The following is a 22034-nucleotide window of genomic DNA, read 5'->3' as shown; positions in this document are numbered from 1 at the left end:
TGATGGTACAATAAACGAATCTTTTGGTTATATTAAAATTTTTCAGTATGTTAAAAATTTTAATTGGCGCGTAACCGCAACGATGCAACGCAATAACTGCAACACGGTCTTCTTTAAGCGTCCACTCCATATTTAAAAATGAGTAAAAATTCTAAAAGTATACATTTTTATTTTCATGAACAATTCGAAATTCGAATTCAATAAATTTTTTGTGGCCAGCATTCTAAAAGAAAAGTTTTTACTGTGTGACAATACTTATGACCTGACTAGTTATAATACTAGCTGGCCCGGCAAACATTGTTTTGCCATATATAAGATTTCTAGGGAATTTCTAGTGTAGAAAAAAAAACTAACTTATTGTAAGTGTGTAAGGATGTGGTAAATGAGTGAAAGAGGTATGTAGTGCTGTGAACGATGAGGGAATATATAATAAAAATAACAAAACCTCATTCAACCACATAATACCTCATTACAATAAAAAAAATATGTTAGGGGTGGACAACCCTAATCACTAAGGGGTATGAAAAATAGATAGTAGCCGATTCTCAGGCTTACTGAATATGCATAAAAAATTTCATGAGAATCGGTCAAGCGGTTTCGGAGGAGTATGGGAACGAACATTGTGACACGAGAATTTTATATATTAGATATACTTATAGAGTATTATACTAGTTACTACTAACAGCCTACTACGTAGTTAAGTCGGGCACCTCTGCTGACGCATGTCTGCAAAGGCAGATCTTCGGCGAACTCAACTGCTGAATTGTGGAATTCGCAGACGACGGCATCCGCTGGACCGGTGGTCCGATGCCCTTCCCGTTAGATTAAGATTAGTAATAAGTTAGTCTTAAGTCAGATTTGGTACGGAATAAACGTTCATAAAATATAATTTCTATTTTTTAAAACGTACTCCGCGTGGCCCGCAACTTGACTACGTTGTATGTGCTACTGACAACACGAAGGGCAACTGTATTGATAAACAAACGCGACTGAACTACTAATAAATCATTTTTTGGTAATGAGTCCTGTAAAGGTTCTTCGGTGTCAATGAATAGCAGAGCACAAAGAATGTGGTCGGCCATTTACGGAATTGGAGATTACTAATAATTGGTTATTTTACGTCTGACGAGCTTATAAATAATCAAAACAAAAAGTTTTATATCCACATGCATTTAGGGTTGAACACTGAGGAGAATTGACAAGAAACTCAGGACTTTACAAATGTATCTTAAGTTTGTATGTAAATGGCAAAAGAAAAGTTAAAAGACATGTTAAATCTGTAGGTTACGTAACGTAAGCATGATTATAACTAGAGGAAATATCATTTCTTCATTACTGAAAACTGATAATAATTTAAAAATAAAAAATAAAGTTTTCTACAATTTCTATGGTTGTTTGTTCAAAACGATTTCAATGTATTTATTTTTAGTCTCATTGTATCATATTTCTCGGTATTTCTTCCGTAGAGATCGTATTCCCATATCATTTTCTATTTTAACATTTTCAATAAAGCACAATACCGTGCTTATTTATAGTCTATCGTTGTAAGGAATACTTGTTATTGGGTAGGTGCGTAAACTATACCTAGTCAGGTCATAAGTATTGTCACACAGTAAAAACTTTTCTTTTAGAATGCTGGCCACAAAAAAGTTTATTGAATTCGAATTTCATATTGTTCATGAAAATAAAAAAGTATACTTTTAGAGTTTTACTCATTTTTAAATATGGAGTGGACGCTTAAAGAAGGCCGTGTTGCAGTTATTGCGTTGCATCGTTGCGGTTACGCGCCAATTCAAATTTTTAACATACTGAAAAATTTGAATATAACCAAAAGATTCGTTTATCGTACCATCAAACGATACAATGAAGACTCTAGTGTAGATGACAGGTCAAGAAGTGGTCGCCCTCGGTCTGTTAGGACTCCAGCAGTGATAAAAGCTGTGAAGGCGCGAATTCAAAGAAATCCCAAACGTAAGCAGAAACTGTTGGCCCTTCAGATGGGGTTAAGCAGAACCACGGTGAAAAGGGTGTTAAATGAAGACTAAGGGCTTCGGGCATATCGAAGAAAAACAGGACATCGTTTGAATGCTCGTCTAATGGACCTGAGACTAAAGAGATGCCGCGCTTTGTTGAAGCGGTACGCGGGAAAAAAATATCGGGAAATTCTTTTTTCGGATGAAAAAATTTTTACCTTAGAAGAGAGCTACAACAAACAAAATGATAAGGTGTACGCACACAGTAGTGAAGAAGCAAGCAACCGTATTCCGCGTGTCCAACGAGGTCATTTTCCATCCTCGCTCATGGTATGGTTGGGAGTTTCTTATTGGGGCTTAACAGAGGTACATTTTTGTGAGAAAGGTGTAAAAACGAATGCAGTTGTGTATCAAAATACAGTCCTGACGAACCTTGTGGAACCTGTTTCTCATACCATGTTCAATAACAGGCACTGGGTATTCCAACAAGATTCGGCGCCAGCTCATAGAGCGAAGAGCACACAAGACTGGCTGGCGGCGCGTGAAATCGACTTCATCCGGCACGAAGACTGGCCCTCCTCCAGTCCAGATTTGAATCCGTTAGATTACAAGATATGGCAACATTTGGAGGAAAAGGCGTGCTCAAAGCCTCATCCCAATTTGGAGTCACTCAAGACATCCTTGATTAAGGCAGCCGCCGATATTGTCATGGACCTCGTTCGTGCTGCGATAGACGACTGGCCGCGCAGATTGAAGGCCTGTATTCAAAATCACGGAGGTCATTTTGAATAAACTTTAGTGTCATAAGAAACTATGTTTTGTTAAGTTCATTTTGGTATATGAATGGTTACATAATGAATAAACTTGTTTCAATTATTTTACATTAAACATGTGACAGAATTTATGACCTGACTAGGTATAAGGCTTCTCTGAGATCTGAAGGCGTGGATTTTTACCGCCAAATATTGTGGCAGTTGGAACTCAAGGACGTCCCAATATCTGCCAGATTAGACTCCAAATGAATAAAGTGCAAGCAGGTTGTGAGGATATTTTTACCTAACGATCTGAAATTGTTAAAATGTTTATCTAAAGCCGACGTATAATCGACCAAGTTTTTCAAACACTTAAAGACGAAATCTAACTTAAAATGACCACGTTTCCGTTAAAAATATTCTTTCATTTTGCTTCGAAGTTTGTTTAAAATTAACTAGAGTCGAGATGTTAAATCAATACAGAACTAAATTCAATATTCGATTATCGTAACGAGCTATCGTTCGAAGATAAGATTTATTGGTTTTATGAAATGACAGCTCTTGCGCTTATTTTCAATCGCCTTAGTTAGTTTGTATAGATGTTAATTATAATGCACTTTTAATTTTAGGACAGTTTGACGTTCCAATTGAGCTTGCGCAAAAGCTATTTGGGGTTTGTGAAAGCTATTATATTAGAATTAAGGGATTACAAATATTTCTTGACTAAAGTTATGGGTTTTTTGTATGTCGCAACAGTATTGTTTGTGTGCTAGTTTTATCTCAATACTTCTTTCTGTGTATCGCTTAGACAGGTGAACGAGCTCTCACGAGCTCTGTTTTACCTGTGGTTACCGGAGCCCATAGATATCAAATCAAAACACCATCAATTGTCTCACCCTTTAAGCCAAAGCGCACTACTGCTTCACAGCAGAAAAAGGCAGGACGCGCACTGACAAGACGTCCTACCACTAGTAATTACGCAAATGATATTTTATGCGTGTTTTTATTTTTTATTTGTTGGTTAGTATTAATTATTATTATTACACCATGCTATTCCTTCATCATAGAACTTATTTGTGAATTTAAGTACATAATATGTATTTCTGGTTTCATTACAAAAATTGGCACCTGCCCGCGAGATTCGAACGTCAGCACAGTTGCATCGCTCGATAGAATTACACAGGACGTCTTATCTTTTCGGCCACATCGACTTCTCACAGCAGATTGGCAGACGACTTACCAATAATAGAATAGATAATAGACAAAGCTAATTCGCTATCAAACATCCGCTGCGTTCAATCGTACCGCATTTATAACCTGCCACGTGAAATTCCAGTAAAGGTCCTCGATAAGACGCCGAATATTTAGGTGAGATCGTCCATTAGATTGCGTATTCACGGAACAAAATTAATAGAATAATTTCGACCACCCAACGTGTTATTTCGCTGGAAAACCGGTAACACATCTGATGGCCCAAGAATGGGCGTTATAAATACACACACACCTATATATTATCTTAGCTTATTTTGATAGATCTTAAAGACGGAAGAATGCAGAAACCAGTTGATTTTCGGATATTTGTCATTTTCCATAGTAGGTTTAGATGAGCTCACACTCTACCTGGTGTTGTTCGTGTCTCAAAATAGACGTCAGAATTCACGCCATGATGACTGTGGGCTATAGCTGTTCATCTCAAGCAAAAATAAATACTTCAACTTATTATTGTTCGTTGCAACGGTAACTTTTTTCCCAGATTTTAATCTGTGGCACAGTTGCATCATTAAGGTACCACGTATTATTACCTCCTACAGATACAAAGGAACTTAAGGAGGAGCACAAGGCTGTGAGGTCATACGAGTTGACACCGCATTCTTTTTTATCGCAAAAGCCATTCCAACTTAAAGTCCTAGCCGTTGAGAATTGTTTTCAAACCTAGTTTTAAGAAGGAATCGTGAAAACGGTCATAAAATGGATGAAGGAATCTCATTTCAAAACTAGGTGATACGTGGCATAATATTAATAATAATCTATATATAAATAGTCAAAGATAGAATAGTTAAGTACAATTTTCTTCTAGGTTTGTTTCTTAGAAGCTGTATTGTGATATTTTTCTATAGATGGTCAGTTGTTATCTTCAAAATATCCCAAAATAAAACCATACGAGAAAACGCTGTATATATTATAAAATGAATAATAATCTTGCGATGTAAATTGATCCTGGCCGGATTTAGAGTCTTCATTGTATCGTTTGATGGTACGATAAACGAATCTTTTGGTTATATTAAACTTTTTCAGTAGGTTAAAAATTTGACTTGGCGCGTAACCGCAACGATGCAACTCAATAACTGCAACACGGTCTTCTTTAAGCGTCCACTCCATATTTAAAAATGAGTAAAATTCTAAAAGTATACCTTTTTATTTTCATGAACAATTCGAAATTCGAATTCAATAAACTTTTTTGTGGCCAGCATTCTAAAAGAAAAGTTTTTACTGTGTGACAATACTTATGACCTGACTAGTTATAAAAAAAAAATATTTCGTGTTTTAAGCGAGCACGGGTACCTACATGCTGCCTATTTTTGATACGATTTTTTTCGATCTTCGACGTCATATATTCAAATCGGTACGATGTTCCAGTTTTGATGTTAGTGACAGTAACCATTTGACATTAAGTATACGATGAGACAATTCTCTCATTTAAATATCTGAGCTTATTCATCCCGAATCAAGAGCCGGGAAGTGCTAACGCCGCGAGACTTAGCTTTGATTCTACATAAGGCGCCCGAAGTCGCGTTCAAGAACCACTAACATTACAAATTTAAAATTATTCATCCGTAAAAAGCATTCGTAGTAAAATGTATGGTACCTACCGTACGCGACAGAGTTGTAAAAGTCACACGCGAAATTCAAAACTCAACTCACCTTTGAGAACGAGAACGTTTTAACTGGAATTACTTTTACGGGAATTAAAAATAGGTTCGCCAGTCTACGGACGTTGCGATGCTAGAGAGATTGTATATCAGAGTACATCGAAGAATGGGTTACATTTCAGAGTATTAAATGTTGAATTCGGCACGAGGTTTTAGATAATTAAAATTGTTATCACTATTGACGATAACTGACAAGTCCCAAATTGGATCATCTCTCTGATTAATCGACTCGTTAAAGTAGCGTAAACTGCCTTTTCGGAAACTAAAGTATATTATGGTGGTAGGACCTTTTATGAGTCCGCACGTGTAGGTACCACCGCCCCGCTTATTTCTGCCGTGAAGCAGTAATGCGTTTCGGTTTGAAGGGTGGGGCAGCCGTTGTAACTATAATGAGACCTTAGAACTCATATCTCAAAGTGGCATTTACGTTGTAGAAATCTATGGGCTCCGGTAATCACTAAACACCATGAGATCGTTCTCACTTCTATGCAATAAAAAAATATAATCACGTTTACTTAATTGACTTTTGAGATTATTTTTCTTTGTTTTTATATAAATTGTTCTTGCACAGCTCATCACTATAATACGTTAGATCATTAATGGGTTCGGGGTTAGTTTGTAATTTTCCTTCGAAACTCATATTAGGTGATCGAATAATGATAGGCGTGAATTCACTATGATAAGGAAAGTTAAATTGACAAACTTAGTGAGTAGGTAGCAGGTTAACTTAGTCAAATTAGTTAGTTCCATCTCTCTGAGGTTAGGACAAGTTAAGAATGTATAATTCAAACGGGCGTCTTTTGAAACTTTTTGTGTGTTTAACGTTTGCAACATTGAATGGATTTTAAGAGAAGATAAGCCATCCTATCTACTAGTGTTAGGGTGTCTTGTGAGCCCACACGAGCAATTACCACAACCCTGCCTACTTCTGCCGCGAAGCTGCTGATTCCGGCTTGTAGGACATGACAACAGTTAATACATTAGTGATAACTACATCACTGCATTGTGGAACATTCCCAATATTGGCTACCTCACGTTGGTGGCTAATCATCAAACTTCTTGGGCTAAATAAAAACAATGACATCACACAGTGAGACAAGAAAAAGTTAATGATATTCATAAAGATATTTTGCATTCAATATTAAAAATAGATACAAGATATTTTACAAAGGTTTTTTACATGACAAAACATAAACAATGTACAAGGCATAGCCAAACAGTTTCCTGGTTATAGAATCTTAATTTCAATAAGTTAAAAGCTGTTTCGGCAAGAATCAAATAATCATTGTAATTAGTAGCATCGTGGTTTGATTATTAAGACTTGGCTCAGTGTGATTAGCAGACTAATTGTTTCCGAACTGGCAGCTATCTCTGAGTTTGAATATTGAAATCGATCACCGTTAATGAGATCCGCGTGCTCTCCACGGAGATCGGATCAGCTCGAGAATCGAATGTACCATATCAGTAGTGGTACTTAGTAAGAGTTTTATTTGTAAATTCGCAGATAAATAGATTAATAATAGAGGAAGAGGTCGACCTAAGAACAAATGGATGGAATCTATACTAATATTATAAAGAGGAAAGATTTGTTTATTTGTTTGTATTGAATAGACTCCGAAAGTACTGAACCGATTTGAAAAATTATTTTACTGTTTGGAAGTTACTCTATTCCCGAGTGACAAAGCTATAAACTTTCTTGAAAAAAAAAAAAAAAAAATTGGGATCCTTACTAAAACTCCAATAATGTAACCCAAGGTGTCAAAAATTACCTAAAATATTCTTTATATCGCGTACCCTGCGAAAACTAATGATGACAGTATAAAATAATGTTCTACGACTTTGTAGAACACATTATCATCTACAAAAAGTGTCGCGACAGGATATGTCTAACTGTTATAGTTATACCGCAATAAGTCTTATTTTATTTTTAAAAAATAAAACAACGTCAAATATCGTTGAAATTTTTGTTAAAGACCCGAGCGGAGCCGGAGCGGGCCGCTAGTGTGAAATAAAGGGAATTTCGAATGAGGATCGTTGATTGAAAACTTCCGTGAGCGGTGCTTGAGTAGAAACGATCCGGTTAATTTATTAGTACGAATTCGACTTGAACGAGAGGATACTGCAGTTTTAAAGTATTCAAATAGATGTTGAAATGTAGGTATAGTGTAACTATCGAAAGGACGTAAAATATTTATAATATTTCGAGTTCTATACATGTCGTCGTGGCCTAACGGATAAGACGTCCGGTGCATTCGTGTGGAGGGATGCACCGGTGTTCGAATCCCGCAGGCGGGTACCAATTTTTACAATGAAATACGTACTCAACAAATGTTCACGATTGATTTCCACGGTGAAGGAATAACATCGTGCAATAAAAATGAAACCCGCAAAATTATAATTTGCGTAATTACTGGTGGTAGGACCTCTTGTGAGTCCGCACGGGTAGGTACCACCATCCTGCCTATTTCTGCCGTGAAGCAGTAATGCGTTTCGGTTTGAAGGGCGGGGCAGCCGTTGTAACTATAATTGAGACCTTAGAACTTATATCTCAAGATGGGTGGCGCATTTACGTTGTAGATGTCTATGGGCTCCAGTAACCACTTAACACCAGGTGGGCTGTGAGCTCGTTCACTCATTTCAATAAAATAAAAAAGTCTTATTAAGGACGCTTGAAACTATTTTGGACGTTATGGATCGGACTAAATAGTGACGGAGAGCCGACATATAACTTACAAAATTGAGGGGAAGCGCGTCATCATTTAGGGAAATACAAAACAACCAAATACGCCGCTGTGAAAACTTTTATTTACTATTTGTATAAACACAGTCATTTTTACTATTCATCAGATTACATATTTTATTCGAAGTATTTATTATTAAAACTAAAGGTTCGAATAAACGCTTGTTCTTATGTAACATGACCGTTTCGCTATTCGCGATAATAAATTTGAGATTCATTTTAATTTAAATGTTAAGGTTCCTTCGTTAAGTTTTATTTTCGAATAGCAAAACGTCTAAGCTAGACTAGACTTAAGGTAATCGAAGTACAGGCGGTTTTAAAATTATAGTATCGTTTTAATAATTTTCTGTTCTACAAGTCACCGGGGGTTGCTGTGATTTGAAATGGACAATTACAGGTATAATCAATTATTGCTGGAATAAATGGTCATTAAGATCATAAAATTATTGTAATTTTTTTTTTTCATTTGTCATTTTCTATTAATCCGGTAAGTACTTAAAGAACATAATATCACTCAAGAAAAAAAATAAAAATATTTCCACTTTTTTTGTTAACAGTACTCAATCACAACTAGTGAACGGTATTGCATTTTCTATTTTCGAATGATTGTTGAGAAGCACTATAATTTTAAAACGGCCGGTTTGCAAAAATATTCTTAGTTACAAATCGTGATTAATACCGAAGGAATATTAAATAAAATCAGACTCATTGAATGAACATAACACATTTCGTGATGGCACTAATCATAAATTTAAATATGATCCGATAAAGGTACAGTCTTCAAAACATTTTGTTTAAATTAAATATTAATCGAGTATAAAAATTGCGATTGTTTTTATTATTATAATAATTATTTTACGTGCTAAATAGCTATAAAAATGATAGTCTACATTAAATTGTTATGATGATAAGTGTTCATAGCCGTAACAGTCATAATTATATAAACACATTCATTATTTAATTAACGAAGGTCTATACTTGTGTAACAAGAGCGTGAAAATCGTAAACCTATATTATTATAATAATATAATATATTTTTCGAACATTCTAGAATTAAATACTTTGAATACCTATATTTTGGATGGTTTATAAATTTATAAAATAAAATTTATTTAAACCTAATTACAGTGAAAGTACAAATTTATATATAAATTAGATTGTATTATTACATATTTACAGCTCCATAGATCGCTATAAAAGTTTATTAAAAACGGAATAAAATTAATGGATCACTGTGTTAAAGTGTTTGTACCTGACTTTTGAAAAAAAATACCTAAGTGATGTGAACAATTCAGTAGCATTTGTAGCACACAAAAAAAAACTCCACCATGTCACGTTTGAAATATTAGGAATTTTAAGTAATTGTAGAAAGCGCATTGATATTTTGTCCCTAAATATTCGAATTTTCTATTTCTCTATAATTTTATTTTTTATTGCTTAGATGGGTGGACGAGCTCACAGCCCATCTGGTGTTAAGTGGTTACTGGAGCCCATAGACATCTACAACGTAAATGCGCCACCCACCTTGAGATATAAGTTCTAAGGTCTCAAGTATAGTTACAACGGCTGCCCCACCCTTCAAACCGAAACGCATTACTGCCTCACGGTAAAAATAAGCAGGGCGGTGGTACCTACTCGCGCGGACTCACAAGAGGTCCTACCACCAGTAAGACATGTTATGACAATACGCTTAGGTACGTGATGTTATTACACTTCAAGCGAGTCCACAAGCAGCGAATAAAAAAAAAAGGAGAAAAAAACCGAATTTTTCGGCGGGCTCAATGTCATTGTTTTTTTTTTTTTTTTTTTCAATTTAAATAATGACATGTACATACAGAATGTTTCGTTAGTTAAATACATCGGTATAATATGTTCGTGTACGTAACCTTTAATATGACTAAAATTCAAATAATAAACGACTTAACATTACATTTATATAATACAAAAAACCTCTCACAATTCCTAATCGTATCGGAACAATTTTGACTATATTTAAATGGTTCCATTAAATACATTTATAATACGACCTGTTTGGATATAAGGTCTGATATTTACGATTGAATTAAATGGAACAGCAAACGTTGATATTAAGTTTATAAATGGCATTTTGGGATTGATTTTATTATGGCTGTAAGTTCAGTCTATTTAGCTGACATACTGTGTTTCTTTATGTATGATAAAACAAAAATTATTCCAAATTTAAATTTCACAATTTAACAGAGGGGAATGAAGGTTTGTTTATAAAAAATTTAACTAACACGCCATTTTTAGATAAACAATAAAGCGTGTTCGCTAGTTTTTGACGTCACAAGATAGTAAACTAACTTCAGATCGATTTGGGTCAGGTCTGGCCCAATATTTTTCTATACTCAAAATTTACATTACCTACATAAATGTACGTACGAAAAAATTCGACCGGTCTGCGACTTCCGTGAATGAATGAACATTTAAAAAAAATCTAATATTAAAAAAAAATGTTATATTAAAAAAAAAAGACATGCCCGCTGAGTTTCTTGCCAGTTCTTCTCAGGACGGAGGCTAGTTTTTGTGAATCGGCGGTAGTTCTTTTGACGTTCAACAAGTATGTATTTCATTTATGTTGAATATTTTTTTTATTTTTTTTTTATTTTTGATTTTGAAGAATTACGAAGGGATTTTTTTTTAGGTCCGCAAACAAAGCTTTTTTTGTTTCTGATTGTTATTTGTTTTTATTAATACCAATCCGTTTCGATGCATGCAACTGTCTGCATGAAATTCAGAGCGGCCAAGCTAGCGAGCACTGTATGTTTGTAATTGTAACTGTATGTATACCTATGTATAGTATTCATACTAAGTGACGTATATTTTGACCAGCTGTCCAATGTTCAACTATTCATATTGCAACGAAAAATTTCGATGTTCCATTTAATTCATAACAATAGAAACGTGCTAAGCTTATTTTAATAGGAATCTCATAAGCTTCACAATTCTATTAAAAAAAATCTCTTGGCATTTAAGCATCTAAATCAATTCCTTTAAGATGTATCATAGTATTTTGATATCACGTATTATATATAATTTACCGACTAGGGCTGAGTGTGATATCATCTGGTATTAGAAAGTAATTGCTAGTTAAATATCCTATTGATCGTCTCGAGTGAAACGTAAACTTGATTAATCGTTATCATTTTTAACAAAAATAAAAACTAACGATCATAGTCTAAATTTTAGATTTCAAAGTCTCGAATGAATCATTCGTTTAAGCATTACGTATATTTAATTTATAAATGCAATAATACGATGCAATATTTTATAGAGTACAAGCAGTTCAATCGATATTAAATGATTTTAATAGATTTTTTCGAATAATTTGATATTTAAAAAAAAACAGTTTGTTTCTGCCTAATTAATTGTATCTAAGCGGTTGAGCAATTATATCGTTGATCAGTTCTTCGTACTCGTCCGGCCTCATCTCGTAGTCTTCGTCTGAATCTTCTGTAGTATTAAATCTAGTGATGCCAAAAATACTTATTTTAAAATTGTGAGTTCATTACGTGTTTTGCGTGTTCGTGTGTTGGTACGTCGGATTCAGTATGCGATCGGATATGAAATGAATGTTTTTATGAAAATATTCATTATTAAAAAAAACTAGCAACTGTTAGAAACGAATGGTGATGCATAATCTATGCTATGTTGTAGTATAGTACAGCATTATCTGTGATTAGCTTGTCATGAATACCAAAATGGACTTTTTGGCGGGAACGCGAGGAGTGAAGTTGTGTGATTTGTTTTATTTTGTCTATTTAGTGTTTCTTCGGGTTTAAATGTGTAATAATGGTGGTTTATTAACTGTTTAATATCTGTGAAAGTGCACAAATGTGGGAAAATGAAACAAAGCCGCTGGACGTAACTTCTCGGGATCTTCCAAAAAGTCCACTGAAAAAAATCTTAGTAAATGACCACCATTTTGCTGAGATTAATTTCATCCCATTTCATTTCATCCCAGTTGATTAATGTTTCAAATTAATTATCTTCATTTCATTTCACTCCATAGTATCATTTTTAATAAAAATATAAATATAAATTAAATAAGACATGACATAAAGGTCTTAGTTACCAGGTCATAAAATCACTTAAAAAAAAGTGTCCAAATGACGTCACACCGGACGACCAATGTTCGCCCGAGTTTTGTAAAGTTTGCGCGGCAACATCGAAAACTTCGACAGAGCCGGCTCCCTATTATTATTAGAGTGTTTAACATTTTTAATGCGGTGACAGGTAAACGAAGATAGATTTGTAACTAGTATGTAGTAGCATTGGACATATATGTTTTGAGCCAGTCAAAATGAGTTTTTGCTCGTAATGAACGCTCTCATATATTCGGGTCGTTTGTTTGGGTACCACGTGACGTTGAGTGACTGAACTAATGACCGTGAAGTTATTTGTTTTCCCGGGCCCGCGAAATATCAATAAGGTTAAATCAATCCGCATTTATTTAATTTTGTAAAATAAAAAAATATTTTTTTTTGGAGTTTACTCCTTTAGAATCGATTTACATATATAGGCCCGGGGTATGAAAATTATGGGGACCAAAATCGTACTAGCATGTCACACGAAATGCGTTATGCGCATTTCGTGTGACATGCTAGTACATGCGCCGGCAGTCCGCCACAAAGCCTCGTACTGATCGCGCGTTTCTCTCATTATTGTATTTTCATATATTTGTTAGTCGTTTGTTTTGTGTCTCGTTAATTTGTTAATAATCTGTAGTGTATCGTGTTGTCGTAATATAGAACTATTTCTCGTATTGTTTCGTTTAATTTTTTATATCCAGTAAACTCCAGTCGTGCGTCGGAGCGGACACACACACTTTTTTTTGCCGTACCTATGGGTGTCTCTTTTTCTTCTTACGCTGACATTTGACGTTGCCTCTATGCACAGCACGGCGAAATGATTATTACACGAATATCTGTGAAAATTCATAATATTAGAGAATGATCTAGAAACTTTGTAATTTTGAATTTAGAATATTTAATTTAATATTAAATGTTAGATCAATGCGATGTTCTTTCTTATTGTAATTTACACATTCGACTTTGAGTTTTTTAATCAGCATATAAGAATGACATTTATATATGTAAATAAAAAATGGGGAATTTTTAATTGCCCCCTCTATTTAAAATTCAAGCAAACTAAATCTCCCGACGAAATCACTGCAAATGACGGCGTAACAAATTAACTACTTGATTACCTACCTAAACATATTTTTATTAAAACGCGTATAAAATTTATCAAAAACAGATGGCCTTTTTTGTCTAATTTACAACGAAAATCTAGCTGAACCCACAGTGAAACAGATTTTAAGACAAAATTACTCATCGTATAACAAAATACTGGTTTGTACACTAAATTAACCATCTTACAATGGAATTTCCAAAATCATTTTACAGTTGTAGGATTAAATACTACCCATCAAAAATTCTAATATCTTAGACATTTTTTTTAATTAAATACATTTTAAATAAATAATAATATGTATCAAAAATTTTATTTATATGAAAAGACTTGCCTCTCCTGTGATAATATTTTGTGCGAATATAGTGAAGCCGCCATTCCCTTGTTGGTCGGATCGTTACTCTGCCATTCCTCGCAGAAGGTATCCAAGGCTCTCTCCCCGCTGGCGTGAGATCCGTGCCATATCAATTTCTGAGGCCTGGTTGATAACCGTGATTGTAAAACTCAATATATTATTATGTAGAATAGAGATCGCAGCGCATAAAATAAAACTTTTTTATTACGTCTTGCTCATTTTTCAACCGTCCTCGCCATCTTCCAATTCTCTGTCATTCTGTCTGTCATTATCTTCTCTCTTTCTTTCCGTTTTCTCTCACTCACTTCTCAACGCGCCGTTCCACACACTTTTCATACGTTCCGCTCTTACCAATCCTACATATATATTATTATATATATATGTTGCTTAGTTGGGTGGACGAGCTCACAGCCTACCTGGTGTTAAGTGGTTACTGGAGCCCACAGACATCTATAACGTAAATACCGCCATCCACCTTGATATAAGAGTTCTAAGCTCTCAGTATAGTTACAACGGCTGCCCCGCCCTTCAAACCGAAACGCATTACTGCTTCACGACAGAAATAGGCAGGGCGGTGGTACCTACCCGTGCGGACTCACAAGAGGTCCTACCATCAAAATACGCTACCATATTATTACTCACCAATGCGAATCAGTGATGATGTTTTTTCCATTGAAACTGTAGATCCTTGGGGTCCCTGCCACGATCCCTCCGCTCCCGTCAAATATGTCCGAGAATGACTTGAAGAGCACGTCTCCTTGCGTATTCAGCACAGGGAGGTGGCGGTCCGCGTATCTCACTGTCGAATCTAAATTCTGAATTCTGAAACACAGGGCGCTTATAATGTATTTATAAAGAATTCGTTGTCATGTCCAAACTGGAAAGAGAATGCACAGGACAGAGACAATTGGGCATCTTTGGAGGAGGCCTTTATCCAATACGTGGTTTCTACATAAAACCACCAAAGTGTATTAAATTAGTTAAGTGATTATACTTGTTACTGACTGTTAAAATATTTAGTAGGAAATTAAAGGATTATTATCATTATTATTGTAGTTGTCATGTGGGTCATCACCATTAAAAGCTTCTCGAATGTTTGGGTCTACAGAAAATACTTTAGCTCTGTGTATTTTGACCGCCACACACCGTCGAAGTAGAATTTATGGATGATTTGAACTAGGAAGCCCAGTGAGTTTCTGGGTCCAGAATGGTTAGTGTAGGGGGTTCTGTATATATATATTTTATTGCTTAGACGGGTGGACGAGCTCACAGATGACCTGGTGTTAAGTGGTTACTGGAGCCCATAGACATCTACAACGACTACCCCAAACCGAAACGCATTACTGCTTCTCGGCAGAAATAGGCAGGGCGGTGTTACCTACCCGTACGGGCTCACAAGAGGTCCTACCACCAGTGAAACGTATTTGAGGTTTTTGGTATACACGTGCCTGCTGGTGAGGAAGGCTCGGAAGGTCCCCCGCAGCCCCGCGCGGCGCGCCTGTCTGTAGCACGCGTAGTCCGCGCGGCGCACGCCGTGCATATTGCCCGATAGCGGGTCGTTGAGCGCGGCCATGCGAAGCTGAACAGATGGAATCGCTATAACTTAGTATTACCGGTTTTTTAGGAAGGAGTCATTACTGATGGCCCGGAGGCCTTTCCAGTTTTCTTAGGACAGGTGGGCGAACTTGGGCTTAGTCAAGAGAGAAGGGTTAGTTTGTAGCACGCGTAGTCCGCGCGGCGTACGCCGTGCATAATGCCCGATAGCGGGTCGTTGAGCGCAGCCATGTGAAGATGGAACCGCTATCCCTTAGTATTGCCGGTTTTAGGAAGAATCGTTAGGAAGGAAGGAATCGACAGCCAGGAGGGGTGGGATTTGCTAACAGCTGCCCGATCGCCTCCAGAGGAAACCTAACAGCTCAAGGGTCGCTGCTTCAAAAATGCATCCATAGTATTACCGGTAGCGGAGCCATCATTCTATCGACACATCAGAACCACAGTACAACAAGTCTCAATTAAGTGACTTTGAGAATGTAAAGTTTTTTTTTTTACTAAAAAAAGATTTAACTAATTTTGGTCTTAAATCATTTGTGGAAGTCCAGAGAAGGTTTAAAAGGTAGATAGATATGAAAATGCTCGGAATTAAATAAAAATAACAATGTTGTTTTTCCTTTGATGTTTCCCCCGTCGGACGGATTCCTTTTGTTTGTTTTAAGTTTATTTTAAAAAAAAGTTTAGGTCTTTTATTTAACGATTGAGGCACTAGGAACTCTGCCGGGTCACCTAGTCTTTAATAAAGCAAGTTATTAAATTGATTTTGCTATTATCCTACATTGATAATTATAATCCAATTTTATTTTGTTGAAGTCCTTGTTGTCCTTGTTGAAGTCCTTGTGGATATTTCCGTACCTATTCGCTGGTAGTCTAGGGGCTATTCCAGCTTTTCTTGTTTGTCAAAGCATGGTCAAAACTTTGTGTTATTATATAATAAAAACAATCAGGGTGATTTACACTAGGACTTACACTAGGACCGATTGGTGTTGGTGAATTTTCGACTAGATTAGAGATAGGCGGTACATGAACTAGGCTCGCCGCTGGCATCGGTAGGGGGGCTGGCGCCGGCGTCGGCGGAGGCTTCGACTGAGTCACTAGAGAGCCAAGCTGTTTGGAACGAAAAATCGAGATAAATAACTTTCTTCTTCTTTTACTCCACCTTATCCCACTAGGTGGGGTCGGCACAGCTAATTTTAATACGCTTTTATTATCTTCAGACGTATGTACGTATGTAACGGAATCTTTGAACATGATTTTGACCCCCTTCAAAACGTCGAATTAACTCGAAATTTGGTATACTTATTATGGACCGACGACAATCCAAATTTAAAAAAAAATCGGTTGTCTGTAAAGTCGGTTTACTGACGATAGTTGAACGTGACAACGTCATAAGAAAATGCTGATGGATCTTCACTTCACTTCTTGGACTTCATACTTAACGAAAACATGTAAATGTATTATTGTATAGCAGCTGTCTACGCGGATGCATCGCTCACTCAAGTAGGAGAGAGACATATGTCGAACGCTGCCGAACGCGGAGGTCGATTGTGCCTCTTTGTCGCTCGTTGTGCGCTCTCACTTGCACTTCAAGCCTTAAATGGAACGCCTCAGAGCGAGGTAACGCCGCATGAGTCACGTTTTTGTGCACGCAGCCGGCTCCATCGAATTATAAGAGGTTGTCAAGTCAAAAAAAAAAAATTGAAAAAATTGAAATTCAACCAAAAAATTAAAAATAAATAATAGTTAAAAAAAATATTCTTTAAAATACGGTTTTATAGAAAATATTTGAACTACTTATACTATGCAGCCCACGCTTTTTTAAACTATTATTTATTCTCCACCTTATCCCACTAGGTGGGGTCGGCACAGCTAATTTTTCTCTTTATTCTCTTCTATCACTTCTATCAGCCGTCATCTCAGCACTCACTCCTCTCTCTCTCTCTCATATGGCCATTCACACACTCCATCTATATCTTCTTCAGTCGACCTCTTCCCCCTCTACCTTGCACTACCATTTCCATACATCTCCTAATGACATGCATCTTAAATGCATCATGCTTGAAATCTATAACTTAAGTTTTAAAAATCGAACGATTTTTTTTTAAACAAATTCAATTTATGAACTCACCAATACATATTGCCAGCCGGAATTAACTTTGACGAACAAAGCTTGTTCTTCTGCAACATACGCCAGCGCGCCCACCGGGCTGGACGAGGCGAGCTACGGAACAACAGACCGTCAGAGGTTGACTGACGTCCCGTTAATTGAATCTCCGGGAATATTCGAAACCGATTTTTAAAATTTAATCTCAGATCCAAAGAGTTATAAGTGACAAGCGTGTTTTAATGACGTGGATTACGAAGTTATGGGGTTATAGTTATTACTAGTAGTAGGTAGTCCCCCGGTAGTCGAAATTCGACTATAATTCATTGAAATTATAAGTTTGTACACTGTTATGATTTTATTGTAAAAGACTATTGTATGTACTTCTATAATCACAGATTTCGCCAAGACTTTACTTACACTTTAGGCAAATAATAATAAAGAAAAACCATAATTAATCTATTCCCAATTTGACGACAGACTATATAAGAAAAGAAATAGTATGCATGCGTATGTGTGTCAAATACATGGTAGTATGTGTGATTTTATTTTATTGATTTAATGTATTTTTTATGGATAATTAAAAAAATATTAACACTCTGCACTGCTTCTCTATATTCTCTATAAGTGTGGGAAATTTCATACTCCTCCGTCCGCGCAATTTTCGTGAAAAGGGGTACAAAGTATTTGCTTCACGTATTAATATATAGATTATATTTTGACTGATAGATAGTAGTAGGTGCGGTAATTAGCGGATCTGACTGATGTGCTTAGGGTCGCAGGTTCGATTCTCGCATCGGGCAAACGTTATGTAATGAACAGTTTTGTTTGCTCTGAGTCTCTGGGGCTCTGTCTGGGTGTTTATTATCTACACAATATGTATTGCTCGAAACATTGCAACCCTATATTGCTTTGCTTAGCGGGGAGGGGCGTGGACTTGCAAAATAAAACGGGGAGACGGATGTCAATCAAAACCCTCAGTACAAAGATCAGAGGCGCGAAATACTGCACCATCGACTCGGTCAATATCTCATGCGTATTTTAAATTTAATTGAGTTTCGGGGTTGTTATTATTTAAATCTTATCGAGTTTGTATTATGTACGTGCAGTCTTTTTTTAGGTAGTACGTTATCTTCAATGTAACTTCGGAAAATGGAATGCGTTTTGAATGTTTTATTTATTTATTAGCATCGTCAGGTTGGCTTTCTATTAAGAATGTTAGTGAATAGGTATGCATTAAATCTTGGCTTGATATTGAATGCCCTGCATTGTGTATAAATACAGGTGTTTATGGTTCGCTCTTCCATTTCCTCTCGGTGCCGTTGCAAGGTCTGCACGCTGTACTTTAAGTTTTTTTTTTTTTTTTATTGCTTAGCTGTGTGGACGAGCTCACAGCCCACCTGATGTTAAGTGGTTACTGGAGCCCATAGACATCCACAACGTAAATGCGCCACACACCTTGAGATATAGTTCTAAGGTCTCAGTATAGTCACAACGGCTGCCCCACCCTTCAAACCGAAACGCATTACTGCTTTACGGCAGAAATAGGCGGGCGGTGGTACCTACCCGTGCGGACTCACAAGAGGTCCTACCACCAGTAATTACGCAAATTATAATTTTGCGGGTTTCATTTTATTACACGATGTTATTCCTTCACTGTGGAAGTCAATCGTGAACATTTGTTGAGTACGTATTTCATTAGAAAAATTGGTACCCGCCTGCGGGATTCGAACACCGGTGCATCGCTTCAACACGAATGCACCGGACGTCTTATCCGTTAGGCCACGACGACCACAGAGTTCCTAAGTATAATATTATTGTACTGTCTGTCCGCTTGATTACCATCAATAAACTGCTGGATGTTTACTACTGGTTTGTTCTTGAACCCCACGCAAGTTCCACCTGCGCGACTGACACGAATCAGAGGCCCGCGTGTCATCGATATGCTCTAATATACTCGACCCGCAAGCGGCTACCAGAGTCTATAGACAGCACGATTTGAATGCAACGGCTAGTCTTATCACATAAGGTCTAAATTACAGTGTACACCAACAACTGAAAGAAATTTAAAGCCCGGATTAAAAGGAAACTTCGAGACCAATTAGTACCTTCATCATTTCTTCTGTTGTTTGGAACACGGCTGCACCTGGAACCGTCTTCTGCGCGCTGGATTCATCCGCCGGTTGACTCCGCGCGCTGAACCCTATAAAAAGTTAAGCTGCTTTCAGACTACGCTATACTATAGTGCCATTTAGAACAGCGCCCGTAACAGCAAACGTAGACAAACGTTCCAACTCCATACAAATTTGAGTTAACTTTTACGTTATCGAGAGCGTTAAAAAAACTCGAACTAAGGACATCGAGCGTGGTATCTAATGTTGAATTACTCACCTCCCCTATCACGTTCTTTATCTTTGAGATCTTTCAACTCTTTCAACGCTTTGAGTTCATCTAAAGGACTCTTGAGGACTAATCCGGGCGGCGTTAAAGAAAATTGAGAAATTAATTAATTTTTTTTTGCTACCTTCCTATCCTAGTTATCTCGAGGGGCTATACTAGGTCAATTTAACGTGTAGGGCTCAGCCAGGCGAATTTGTCAATACTTATAATAACTAATATAATAACTATACGTGAGACCTTAGAACTTATATTTCAAGGTGGGTGGCGCATTTACGTTGTGGATGTCTATGGGCTCCAGTAACCACTTAACACCAGGTGGGCTGTAAGCTCGTCCAACAATCTAAGCAATAAAAAAAAATTGCATTGTCAAGGGTAGGGGTTCGCTGAATGTACTACCGGATCGGAATCACGACCTGCTGAAAAGATTCGGCAGAAACTCAGTCAGTTTTAATTCATAGGCTTTAACATTCGAACCCGTGATTATAAGAGATTGTGATGCAGTATGTTTTTTTTATTACCTATGCTAATAGCCTTGAGAGGCTATTTCAGCTTCACCCTAACATGTAGGTGTGCTCACGGGGCTCAAACCGGAAGTGTTGCTAACACTGACCCTAGCAAGAGCAGTCCTTCGCAGGATCTACCACCGGAACGGAAACGCGACCCACTGAGAAGATCCGGTGAGAAACTCAGTGGGCTGTGTCGATGGGTTAATTTACTCGTCGAGCCCTTCGTCGTAAGCGACGGGTTCGACAAGATGACCGGTACTTAAGGTACATAAAAGCACCGTTAGTGGATCGGGAGGATCCGAAATGACGTGGTTAGTTATAGGTCGATTTTAATGCATTTTTGTAGTCCGCCGTACATAGAAATGATAAATGGAATAGACTATTTAACCAAATTTAAGAAACTTTCCTATTTATTAATTCAATCCAAGAACATTTACGAACATATATATATATATAATTGCTTTTAAAATCTTTACCTGGTCTCCCGTAGAATTTAGGACTGCCGTGGACAGGTCCCTCTTCGTAATAGCTGACCCCTGGTTCACCTTTAGGACCCACCACAGATACTCCAGGCGTACCGGGAGAACCCGGTGGTCCGGGCGGGCCAGGCGGCCCAGGAAGATACTGCACTGGTTCGGACGCTGGTTTTCCTGGAGGTCCGGGTGGACCTTGTACTCCTGGTACTCCGTCGAATCCCCGATCGCCTTTTTCACCTTTGAACTGTGAATTGAGAATGCTCGATCATGAAGCAAAACACGATTAATATTATAGAGGAAATGTAAAATATGTTATATATTTATTCTGTGCGTGCGTTTGTCACTGAATTCCCCCTAAACGGCTGAACCGATTTGAATGATTTTTTTTATATGCATTTGGGTGACGTCCTCGATGGCTTAGATTCACAAATAAGTCCGGCAGATGGCACTGCAGTCGGTATATAGGTTATTTATCTTTCTTAGAAATAACTTATAGGGCATAATAACGTTTGTCGGGTCAGCTAATAGTACTTAGTATAAAAATATATAGGACACCGAAGATCGTTAGTATATGTCCACTTACTTTCCGTCTTATTCTACCAGCGGCTCATATTGAGTACTGCAGTCCTATGCTTTTTAGCTAGGACAGTGAAGCAACCATGCCCTTCAATTGAAGAATTAGAAAAGCCGTTATTCTTGTAAAAAATTTACTTAGACTCAATGCTGAAACCCGTACAGAATACAGGTCGCAGGGTCGTTTCGACCCAGTGTGCTTAGTGCGAGTTTTTTAACGTTCTCGATAGCGTAAGAGTTAACTCAAATTTGTATGGAGTTGGAACGTTTGTCTACATTTGCCGCTAGGGGCGCTGTTCCAAGTGCATACAAATTTGAGTTAACTCTTACGCTATCAACAACGTTAAAAAACTCCCATTAAACACACAGATGTATGGCTCTATCTCGATACTGGATCGCCTAGGAGTAACAATTTTGTGCCAGTTAATGCCTACCATTAAGCGGCAATGGAAGGCAGCGG

At 37.1% G+C, this 22034-nt stretch overlaps 1 protein-coding gene across 8 annotated transcripts in view; it reads right to left on the bottom strand.

The window, feature by feature from the left end:
- Window positions 1-8438: 8438 nt before the first annotated feature.
- Window positions 8439-22034, bottom strand: part of Mp (collagen XV/XVIII-type protein multiplexin) — a 225495-nt gene continuing 211899 nt past the window's right edge. For 6 of the 8 annotated variants that reach the window (XM_089731123.1, XM_089731118.1, XM_089731120.1 and 3 more), the window contains 10 exons: window positions 21002-21245; window positions 20011-20088; window positions 19728-19822; window positions 17644-17736; window positions 16485-16622; window positions 15413-15543; window positions 14607-14786; window positions 13944-14087; window positions 13260-13343; window positions 8439-11883 (listed from right to left, as the gene is read on the bottom strand). In XM_089731123.1, the coding sequence (XP_089587249.1) occupies window positions 11781-11883; window positions 13260-13343; window positions 13944-14087; window positions 14607-14786; window positions 15413-15543; window positions 16485-16622; window positions 17644-17736; window positions 19728-19822; window positions 20011-20088; window positions 21002-21245 (1290 nt within the window). In that variant the 3' untranslated portion in view covers window positions 8439-11780. The remainder of the gene's footprint in view (window positions 11884-13259; window positions 13344-13943; window positions 14088-14606; window positions 14787-15412; window positions 15544-16484; window positions 16623-17643; window positions 17737-19727; window positions 19823-20010; window positions 20089-21001; window positions 21246-22034) is intronic. The other 2 variants (XM_089731124.1, XM_089731125.1) reach the window with 1 other exon arrangement.

This window comes from Bombyx mandarina, chromosome 11 (genome assembly GCF_030267445.1).
Source record: "Bombyx mandarina strain Sakado chromosome 11, ASM3026744v2".
NCBI classification, from domain to species: Eukaryota; Metazoa; Arthropoda; class Insecta; order Lepidoptera; family Bombycidae; genus Bombyx; species Bombyx mandarina.
This window is presented reverse-complemented; position numbering and strand designations above follow the sequence as displayed.